Source organism: Ipomoea triloba, chromosome 10 (assembly GCF_003576645.1).
Source record: "Ipomoea triloba cultivar NCNSP0323 chromosome 10, ASM357664v1".
Classification (NCBI taxonomy): domain Eukaryota; kingdom Viridiplantae; phylum Streptophyta; class Magnoliopsida; order Solanales; family Convolvulaceae; genus Ipomoea; species Ipomoea triloba.
The window spans coordinates 14364404-14374462 of NC_044925.1; the positions used below are offsets into that span (position 1 = coordinate 14364404).

Below are 10059 nucleotides of genomic sequence, written 5' to 3' on the forward strand. Positions count from 1 at the left end.
AATTCCTATTATAATATCTTTTTTCCAATACAAAAAATGCTTCTTCAAAATAGCTTTTTGCACTAGAAAAACTCTCAATATTTCCATCCCAAGTTGCTATTGTAATTAGGTGTTGTGAACTCACATCGATCATCAATCCTAACAGATTGTTCCATAGTAGGTGTAGGTTTTTCAGAACTAGGCACTTCGAGGTCTAAATCTATTTCTGTATTATTACAGGTATTGTTCACACTAGGAGATGCCATTATGTTGCACAAAGACTCAAAATTTAATTAACAACATGATGCTCACAGACACTCGCACAGTAAGAGAAACTGGGCAAGGCAGTAGGCAATAGGCAACTAAACACGAAACATGTAAGACAGTAATCACATTATCATTTATCACAAACATTTTAGCAACAAATCAATTAATCAACAACAATAACAATTAACGTTTTCAAAAAAAAAGGAAAATATAAATTACTAATAACTGTTTAATGAATTAATGTTTACCTAATTACCTGGAGCAAATGAGCTAGAGCAATAGAGCTACAGCCGAATGGATAAAGGAGAACTGGAGAAGCAATTGCCGTATGCCGGAGACGCCGCGTACGGAGACCAGAGTAGGGAGAAGGCCCAACCGCCGAAGAGATACTCAAACCTAGGCGGCTGCCGGCTGGGGCGTTGGGCTCGCAATGTTTCCATCGCGATTCATGATTTTTCTTGTAGTGTATATATATATTATATGTATATGTATACATATGTACATATATATGTATATATATATACATATATATATATATATGTGTGTGTGTGTGTGTGTGTATGTATGTACGTATCTATGTATATATAACCCTTGTTCACATGAAGACCAACATTAATATGGGACTATGAGGACAAATCATATCCATCCAATGCAATATCTTAAACGGTTGAGATCATGCATCCATAATTAAGAAGATCACGCTTAAATATACTTATGGAGGGCAAAGAAGATATTTGATACCGATTATAATTAAGGAAAGATTTTAATTAACAAACATAGAGTTGGAATTGGCCTATAATTATGGCAGAACATAGAGTGTTGTCACGGTGGTGGAGGACGCAATAGCCGATTGCAACAATGGAAGAAACGTCGGCTCCAACTCTCGAAACTGCCATGGACGAGGAACACCAGACGAGTTTTGAGCACATAATTGGGAAGTCAACCATGAGTGGTAAGTCTCGCATTCATAAGCCTTAAAATATGTCGTGTTCCTAAAATACAACTCGTAATTGGATTAGGAGAAGACATTAAAGCATTCTAGTCATTGGGTAAGTATAATATATACAGATTGCCATTCATGCTTTATGTGGTAGGGAAAAAAAATTCCAAACGTAGTAAATTATGCATATTCTGAACTGAATATTAATTGCAATCATAATTACTGGACACAACATTTTAAAAAGAATGGTTTTATATTATTTTTAGATGCATGAATAGAAAAACTGGACACAACCTGGAGTAATTCATCGTTTGTGACTACTGTGTGTCAATTGCCATATAATTATGTGCCAATGTTGGGTAAATTGTGTGCCAATGGAGTTATTACTCGTTTATGACTACTGTGTGCCAATTTTCATATACTTGTGTGCCCGTTATGTATATATTGTGTGACAACCATGATTCATTGAATATAGCATGCGTACAGGTGTCCGAACATCGAAATTGTAATAACTGATTATATAATATAACGTAGAGGTGTCCGAACATCGAAATTGTAATAACTGATTATATAATATAACCACGTTCTTTACGAAATACAAATTAGAATTATGTGCTTATTAATTTTTGTCACACTAACAGTTGTAGACACAGAAATACATGCATCAAAAAGCAAAAAATTAACTCTCAATCAATTTACGGTTCAATGATACGTATGTGCATACTCTTTGTCATGGCTTGATATATTGTGTGTCACGATTTGATCTATTGTGTGTCAATGTTTTATATATTGTGTGCCACGATTTGATATGTTGTTTGCAAACAACACGAGACGTACAGGACACCAATGGTGTAGCAGGCAAGGAGGAAAACTGTCATGCAGGGGATGACGAATTTACACTGGATTGTGACAAAACAATAAAACCATACATCGGCCAACGATTTGAAACAGTAAATGAAGGTGTACAGTTTTATGAATGGTATGCAACCATGTTAGGTTTGGATAACACAATGAGGAAGAACTAAGATGGATAAAACTATGAATTTAAGTAGTTCCCACCCACCGCCCCCCTCCCCCCACCCCCCGCGAAAAGGGCAAGGCGGGCTTTGATATTTTGAGCCCGTATTTTAGCAGAATTTTTAGCCCACCCCCGCTTTACCCGTGGACTTTGGTGGGGCAGGCTTGGCCAGCCGGTAGGGACCCGCCAAATATAAAATTAAAAAATTATAAAAATAAATAAATATTACATTAGTAAATTTATAACATTAAATATATCTTATCAACTTAATTATATTACTAACATTTATATATATATATATATATATATATATATATATATATATATATATATATATATATAGGGTCATGTTCAAGTGTGGCCGTGCTCTCCCGTGCGGCCGTGCGGTTCACACCACTCAATGTTACAAAATACACCACTCAATGCTAAGAAACACACCACACAAATATGCACTGTGGTGTGTTTCTTAACATTGTGGTGTGTTTCATTGTGGTGTGTTTCTTAACATTGAGTGGTGTATTTCGTAACATTGAGTGGTGTGTGACCGCATGGCCGCACGGGAGAGCACGACCGCATTTGAACCAAAATCTATATATATATATATATATATAATCAAGTTTAAAAAATCAGTACATTGTATAAATAATTTGTTATTGACTTCTGGATTATAAATGCATTATTATTTGTTTAAGCTATTCAAATTATTTTAATATATATTTATTATATTTTTATATTAATTTTTGATTAAATTTACAACGGGCTCCCGCCAAGGCCCGCGGATTTGAGGCGTGGCGGGCCGACCTCCATTAGGCCCGTATTTGACGGGCCCCGCCCCGTCGACCCGTATCGATTGCTCTAAAATTAAGGCATAAAAAATATAGTTAAGAAAAAAAACACAATAAAAAATAGTTAAAATTAGTTTTACTTCATCGGCATCCTTTAGGTCTCCAAATTAAGGCACATCCCGGACTTGAAACTCTCACCAACTGACCTGAAATATTCATGCAACAATGATTTCTAAAGAAAAACAAAAATATAACATCGTTAAAAGATTAAACTATTAAATAAAAAAATACAATCAAACCCACATGGTCCTAACAGATAAAAAAATACTATAATTAATTTTTCCCTACACACTATCAGGCACACAACTCCCCAACAATGTGCATGATAAGCTCCCAAGATACCCATTATTTGAGTGCAAACTAGGGTGTTTTGTAATGTTTTTAGTATCCTTACATGATAAATTTGTGATCAAATGTGCTTTAAATTCACTAACCGCACACAAAGCTACCTGGGAACGAGGACCGAGCTTAAGGAACGAACCAAGCAAGTCTGGAGCCCCGAAGAACCCAAAATGATGCCCACACGCGTGGTGGTGCGCGTGGCAACTTTCCAGTAGCCAACCACGCACGACCACACGCGTGTGGGAGGACGTGGACTGGACATTGCGTGAGATTCTTCCTAGGGCGAAATTTCGGAGACTATTTAAACCTCCTTGATAGAATTTTAGAAGGGAGCCCCTTTTTCCATTTTGGAGAACTTCCTTTTCCATTTTTGGAGGAGAGTTCCTCCTTCTTGCAATATTTCCATTTCCTAGAATAGTTTAGCTTAGATAATTCTCCTTGTTGCAAGACAACAAGCTTGGATTGATGGAACACTTCAAATCTATGTGATCTCTATTATATCTTAATCTATTGTACTACTTTGTTCTTGGATTGAATTAGCTATTGTCTTGAATTCTTTATCATGAGTGGCTACTTTAATCTAGGGATTTGGATTGTGTGAAGATATGTTGCTAGTGTGATGATCTTATCTCTCATTTTAGATTTAAATGTTTGGATTGTTGGAATATCTATTCTTGTCTATTGATTGTTGTTTTGATGATATCTTGTTTGGATTTGGCCAATCTAGATGAGAGATTGAGCTCTTGACTCTTTCATGTCTTTGATTAGAGTTAGGATTGAAAGCTTTGTAACAATCATATATCCTATGGACTTCTTAAGAATAGTAGGAAAGTGTGTAGCTAAAGTGTTTGATAAAATGTCTCTTAGGACTTTGGTTGCTTAAAGGCACTTCTAAGTCCAAGAAGCCTTAGTACACAGATGTGGAAGAGGACTAAGAAGACACACTCCTGAATAGCCAACATCTTTGCTTTGTTTATCCATCACCTTAGACACACTAGGATGCAACATAGATGAACACTATCCAATCCCTTACCTCCTTACATACATTTACTCATATTTATTTTACTCTCATTCACACACAACCTTTATGAACCTTTTCACTCTTGCATCATCATTCACCACACTCGAATCTATTACATGACTCAATCACTTAAACGCACAAACACTTGACACACCTCCACGTCCTTCCTTCGAGACCGACACTCGGGGAGTCATTGACTTTCAGTTTTATCACATTCACATATCTTTTGACACCTCACCCCTAAGCAAAACTGCTTCCTCAGTGCTCACAATAAACTCAACCGTGCACACTGTTAGAAAATCATACAAGCGCAGCGGAAACATCAAATCGCATTTTCTATGATTCTATGTAAACGAGGGAGTTAGAAAGGTTTACCCTTGAAGCATGCTTTGGCAGAGAATCAAAAACGTCCAATCGTCCGGCCTCTAGTCCGTCCACCGGTCGGGCACGTGAGAACTCCCAGAGATTTCTATGTGAAAACTATTTTCCTGACATAATCTCTGTTTTTCTTCTCTCTTTTAAGAAATAGGGCAAGGCTATATATATAGCCTGGTTTGGGCCCAAATGTGCTAACCTTTAAAAGCCCAAAACTACCCAATATTGAATTAATCCATTAATCAATTATTAATGTATTAATTCAATATCGATAACTCTTTATCAATTTCTTTTAAAGTTCTAAGCATTACCACGAACCATTAAGGTGTGACTTTCTAGGTTCATAGTCAAACTTGCAACGAGTAATATTTAATAACTCATTATTAAATAACTCATTAGTAAATAACTCATAAGTCATGAGTGACACCTAGCAGTATGTCATGACTACCTAGTTAACAATGAATATAATTAAATATATATTATAATGCACCTTTTCGTTACAAATATCATGCAACATTCCTTCCACACAACACTTGTTCCGAACCAGGTAAAGGTCATTGTCAAACATGGTCAAACCCATAAACCTGGTCAATATGTCTATTCAATATTCTTAACTTAAAGTCCAACTTCATTATACTCTGGCCAGAGATTCTCTTTGTATGATTATTGAATAGACTAGAACATCCTTGTTACCTCAAGGTGGTGAATCCTCTATTGAACGCACACATGTCTCTGTACAATACTGAACTAGGCCACCAAGTACACTTATAGTCCTAAAAGGAACAAAACGCGCTGATGGGTAAATACGCACAAAAGACTGATCCGTGTAGCTGGTCCGTCAAGAAGTCACCCGACCGGTCAGTCATAGTCATCAACCCGACTGGAATAAATCACTTGTGATCAACCGATCTACTTGTGATGAGCACAAATGATGAGTGTAAAAAGGGTGTAATGTCGTTCCGCTGAGGATTGGGGCTATGACACGTAATTGTGTGAATTACCAGGCACTAGAGTATATGAATTAATATATTCCAAGCAACAAAGACTGAATGGTGTAAAAGAAAGCAATTGATTAAGGTGTAAACTGTATGATAAAGGTATGGGCCAGATTAGGGGGATTGTAACCTTGATGTTCTAACAAACTCATGATTAGGGAAAGAATAATTAACCAAGGGATATATGGGCAATGCACAAAAGAATTCTACTCTGCTACTTTCGTAATCAATAAGAGAATTAGGCTAAGATTGCCCCACTGTCGTGATGCATCAATCATAACCTTAAGCACCTAAGCATTGTAAGCCCCCAAAATTACCTCTACTTTCATAGCAGGAAAATTAGGTTGAAATTGGTAAGGCTCGAGGTCTCCATCCAACTGTCGTTGTAATGAATCCCTCTCCTAGACTAGCAATTAATTGTGGCCACAAACCAATAACTAGTGCAAAGAAAATCCAAATCAACATAAACCCTAGGTAAAAGATTCAATCCCTTTATGCAATTAAACATAAATCGAACATCAAGATTAACAATGGACCCCTAATCCAAACCCATAAACGAATTACTCCCTCATGATGGGAGTAAACACAGCAAAGCAAGAATTAAAGATGGAAGACATGGCTGCAATATTAAAGAATAAAAAGGTAAACTTTACTAACAATTCTTCAAAGTAAATCTGATCCGAACAATGGTGCCAAGCTTCAAACTGAATTCAATGATGTAAATCTGCTGTATTCTATGCTATGGAAAACTCTAAACAAGGGAAAAACTGCACTAATCTAAAACTAGGGTTCGGAATCCTGTAAAATATCATAAACGTGACTTAAATACTGGACGGCAGCCGGGTCACGGCCGCCATCACGGCCGGGATCGTGGTCGTGATGCGGCGTGGCCGACTGCTTGTCCGTAGTGGGGATCACGGCCGGCATCACGGCCGTGAGGCAGGTCGTGATGCGGCCCTCTAGTCCTCTTCTGACTCCTTTTGTGTTCTGTTGCTCCTTTCCGGCCCGGGGTGAATTCCTTATGTCTCAAAACTGGTGCAAGATGACTGAAAATCCTTCCTTTGCTCCTCATTTGTGAATAAACTAGACATGATCAAATATAACACACAAACGAGCCTTAAATGTATCAAGATAAAGAAATTAAGCAACAAAAACTCTTGATTCGTGAGGCAAATAAAGGTATAAAATCATGTGTATCAGCTTGTACCAATAGGCCTCGTGACAAAATGCTCTCGGATCACCCTTGGAGTCGCCCCGACAGAAACACACCCGACCGGTCTACCAAAGGATGACCGGTCGGTCAACAAAGTGACGCAACCTGCAAGTCGAAATCTTATCTTACACGACAAGTAAAGCAGTCCAACTTGAGCCTGCAGGCCGGCGATTGACAACTTGCTGCTCTGCAACCTCGACCAGTCAACCTACGCGTAGCCTGCAGAGTGACCGCCTGACCAAGCCAACAAGAAGACGCCACGTCAAGCCACTTGCAGCTGGTGCATTAAATGCGTAGACCGACTTGTAAATATAACCCTACAACAGGAGGGTCTCCCCCTCACTTCTCATCTCCATCTGATTGTAACTACTACTACTTACGACTTGTAATCTAACCCTACAACATCAATCTATATCACGGTCTACACCCCGTGTAACCGTTCGCTTGTAATTCCCGCTCTGTAATCGCAACCTGACCACCCTACAATAGCAGCCTGCGCTATTCTAAGCAACCCGCTCGTAACTACTTACCACTCGGGATATTACTCAGCCTCGAACCGCCCGGTCCCCCTACGGTAGACCGCCCGGTCCCCCTACGGTAGACCGACCGGCTGACCTACGATCGCTCTCTCAGAAATCCAACGTCGTCGGGGCGGCTGATTAAATGGGCCATGATGCTTACCCAGTTTGCGATTGAGTATAAGCCGCGCCCTACCATCAAAGCCCATGCGTTGGCGGACTTCATTGTTGAGTGCACCGTGTGGGACCCGGAGCCCGACCGCCCGACCGCTCTAGAGGAACCATGGTGGGAAGCTTCTACTGACGGTTCGTCCAGCAAGAAAGGATGCGGAGGAGGAATCGTACTCACATCTCCTGAAGATTTCAAAATTTATCAAGCTTTCATCTTTAAATTCCTACCCACCAACAACGAAGCAGAGTACGAAGCACTTTTAGGCGGAGTACGGTTGGCCAAACAGATGAAGGCCCACCGGTTGAGGTTACGATCGGATTCCCGGTTGGTGATCGGTCAGCTGTCTGGAACGATCGAAGCAAAGGAGGAACGCATGATACAATACAAGGACGTTGCCCTGGAATTGTTACAACAGTTCAACAAGTATGAGTTGATCGAAGTGCCCAGAACGGAGAACACAGACGCTGATATGTTGTCCAAATTGACACAGGAGGCCCCTGACTATGTGTCTAAGATTGCACGAATTGAAGAGATCGGATCGCCGAGCATTGATGTTATTGAGGTCCGACCGGTCGAGATAAGCGAGCCAGATTGGATGTACGATCTGAAAAATTACATTGCTAATGGCACCTTACCAGATGACACCACCAGGGCGAAGAAGGTCAGACTGAGAGCACCACGCTTCCAATTGATCGATGGGAAACTGTACAAGCGGTCGTATGGCGGACCGCTCTTGAGGTGCCTGACCAACGATGAAGCCAAGATTGTGATTGAGGAAGTTCATGAAGGCATTTGTCCGGCTCACCAAGGACCAAGGACGCTGGCGCAAAAAATCATCCTGCTAGGATACTATTGGCCCTCAATCAACTTGGATTGCGAACAGTACGTTCGGCGATGCGCTACTTGTCAAGAATTTCACCAATTGCCCGGTCGACCAGCCACATATTACCAACCGATCAACGAGGTAATACCCTTTGCAAGATGGGGAGTTGACTTGATCGGAGCATTCCCAATGGCAGCCGGTCGGAAGAAATATGTGATCGTGGCCATTGATTATTTCAACAAGTGGGTAGAAGCAGAAGCACTAGCAACCATCACTTCGCAGCAGTGCCAAAAGTTTCTCTGGGAAAATGTAATCACTCGGTTCGGGGTTCCAGTCTACCTAATCACTGATAGTCAGCAGTTCAAATGCTTCGTGGCCAAACTAGGCATCAGGCACACCTGAGCGGCCGTAACATACCCACAAGCTAACGGACAAGTGGAGAACACCAACCGAACGATCCTCGACGGACTGAAGAAGAAATTACAAAGTGCGGGTCGAGGCTGGGTAGAAGAGCTCCCATATGTTCTTTGGACCTACCGAACTACTCCACGACGGGGGACCAACGAAATACCTTTCTCGCTGGCCTACGGATTCGAAGTAAGGGTGCCGATTGAAGCGTGGCTCCCTACCGCTCGGGAAAGGAATTACCAACCGGAGGAAAACGAAGAGTTGCAAGGTGCAGAGCTTAACTTCATCGATGAGAAAAGGGACATGGCGGCACGAAGAATGATTGAGTACCAGAAGGCCGCCAAAACTTACCATGACGGACAGGTGAAACCATGTTACTTTAAAGTCGGCGACTTGGTGCTCCGACGGAGAGAAGCTAGTAAACCAACCGAACAAGGAAAATTTGCTAAGAAATGGGAAGGCCCCTACAAAGTCGCAGCAGTAGTCCAACTTGGCACCTACAAATTAGAAACTCTCTCCGGTAGGCTGATTGACCGAGTGTGGAATTCCGAACACCTCATACAATTCTACAAGTAGTGTAGGGTGACTAGCATGATACTTGTACTCGGATGGTTAAATGAAAATTTTCCAGCTAATATCATTGTAATATTCACCGACCCCGGTCAGATTTGCTTTACGTCGCTCCAAAAAAAAAAAAAAAAAAAGAGAGAGAGAGAGAGAAAGGCTGGTCGGCCAAAGTTGGAGCAACCGTTTTTCCCGGCTCTATCGTTTGAGGTTTTGCCCGGTGAGTTATCCCGGATCTACCTGCACGATTTTTGACCAGTCGAGTTGTGACTAAGTTCACTTGATTGTGCGAAAGGCCGGTCGGCCGAAGTTGGAGCAAGCGTTTTTCCCGGCTCTATCGTTTGAGGTTTTACCCGGTGGGTTATCCCGGATCTACCTGCACGATTTTTGACCGGTCGAGTTGTGACTAAGTCCACTTGATTGTTTCCCGGCTCTTTCGTTTGAGGTTCTGCCCGGTGAGTTATCCCGGCCCTACCTGCACGATTTTAACCGGTCGAGTTGTGACTGAGTTCACTTGATTGTTTCCCGGCTCTTTCGTTTGAGGTTTTGCCTGGTGGTGTTATCCCGGCCCTACCTGCA

The 10059-nt window shown here is 41.1% G+C and overlaps 1 protein-coding gene across 1 annotated transcript; it reads left to right on the plus strand.

The window, feature by feature from the left end:
* The first annotated feature begins 7665 nt into the window (after nt 1–7665).
* LOC116033175 lies at nt 7666–8910 on the plus strand. Its single transcript, XM_031275935.1, has one exon. It carries the CDS (start codon nt 7666–7668, stop codon nt 8908–8910), a length of 1245 nt encoding a protein of 414 aa, XP_031131795.1.
* Nucleotides 8911–10059: the final 1149 nt, after the last annotated feature.

Coding starts and splice junctions, on each gene's coding strand:
- LOC116033175 (XM_031275935.1), top strand. CDS start 7,666: ATGATGCTTACCCAGTTTGCGATTGAGTATAAGCCGCGCCCTACCATC.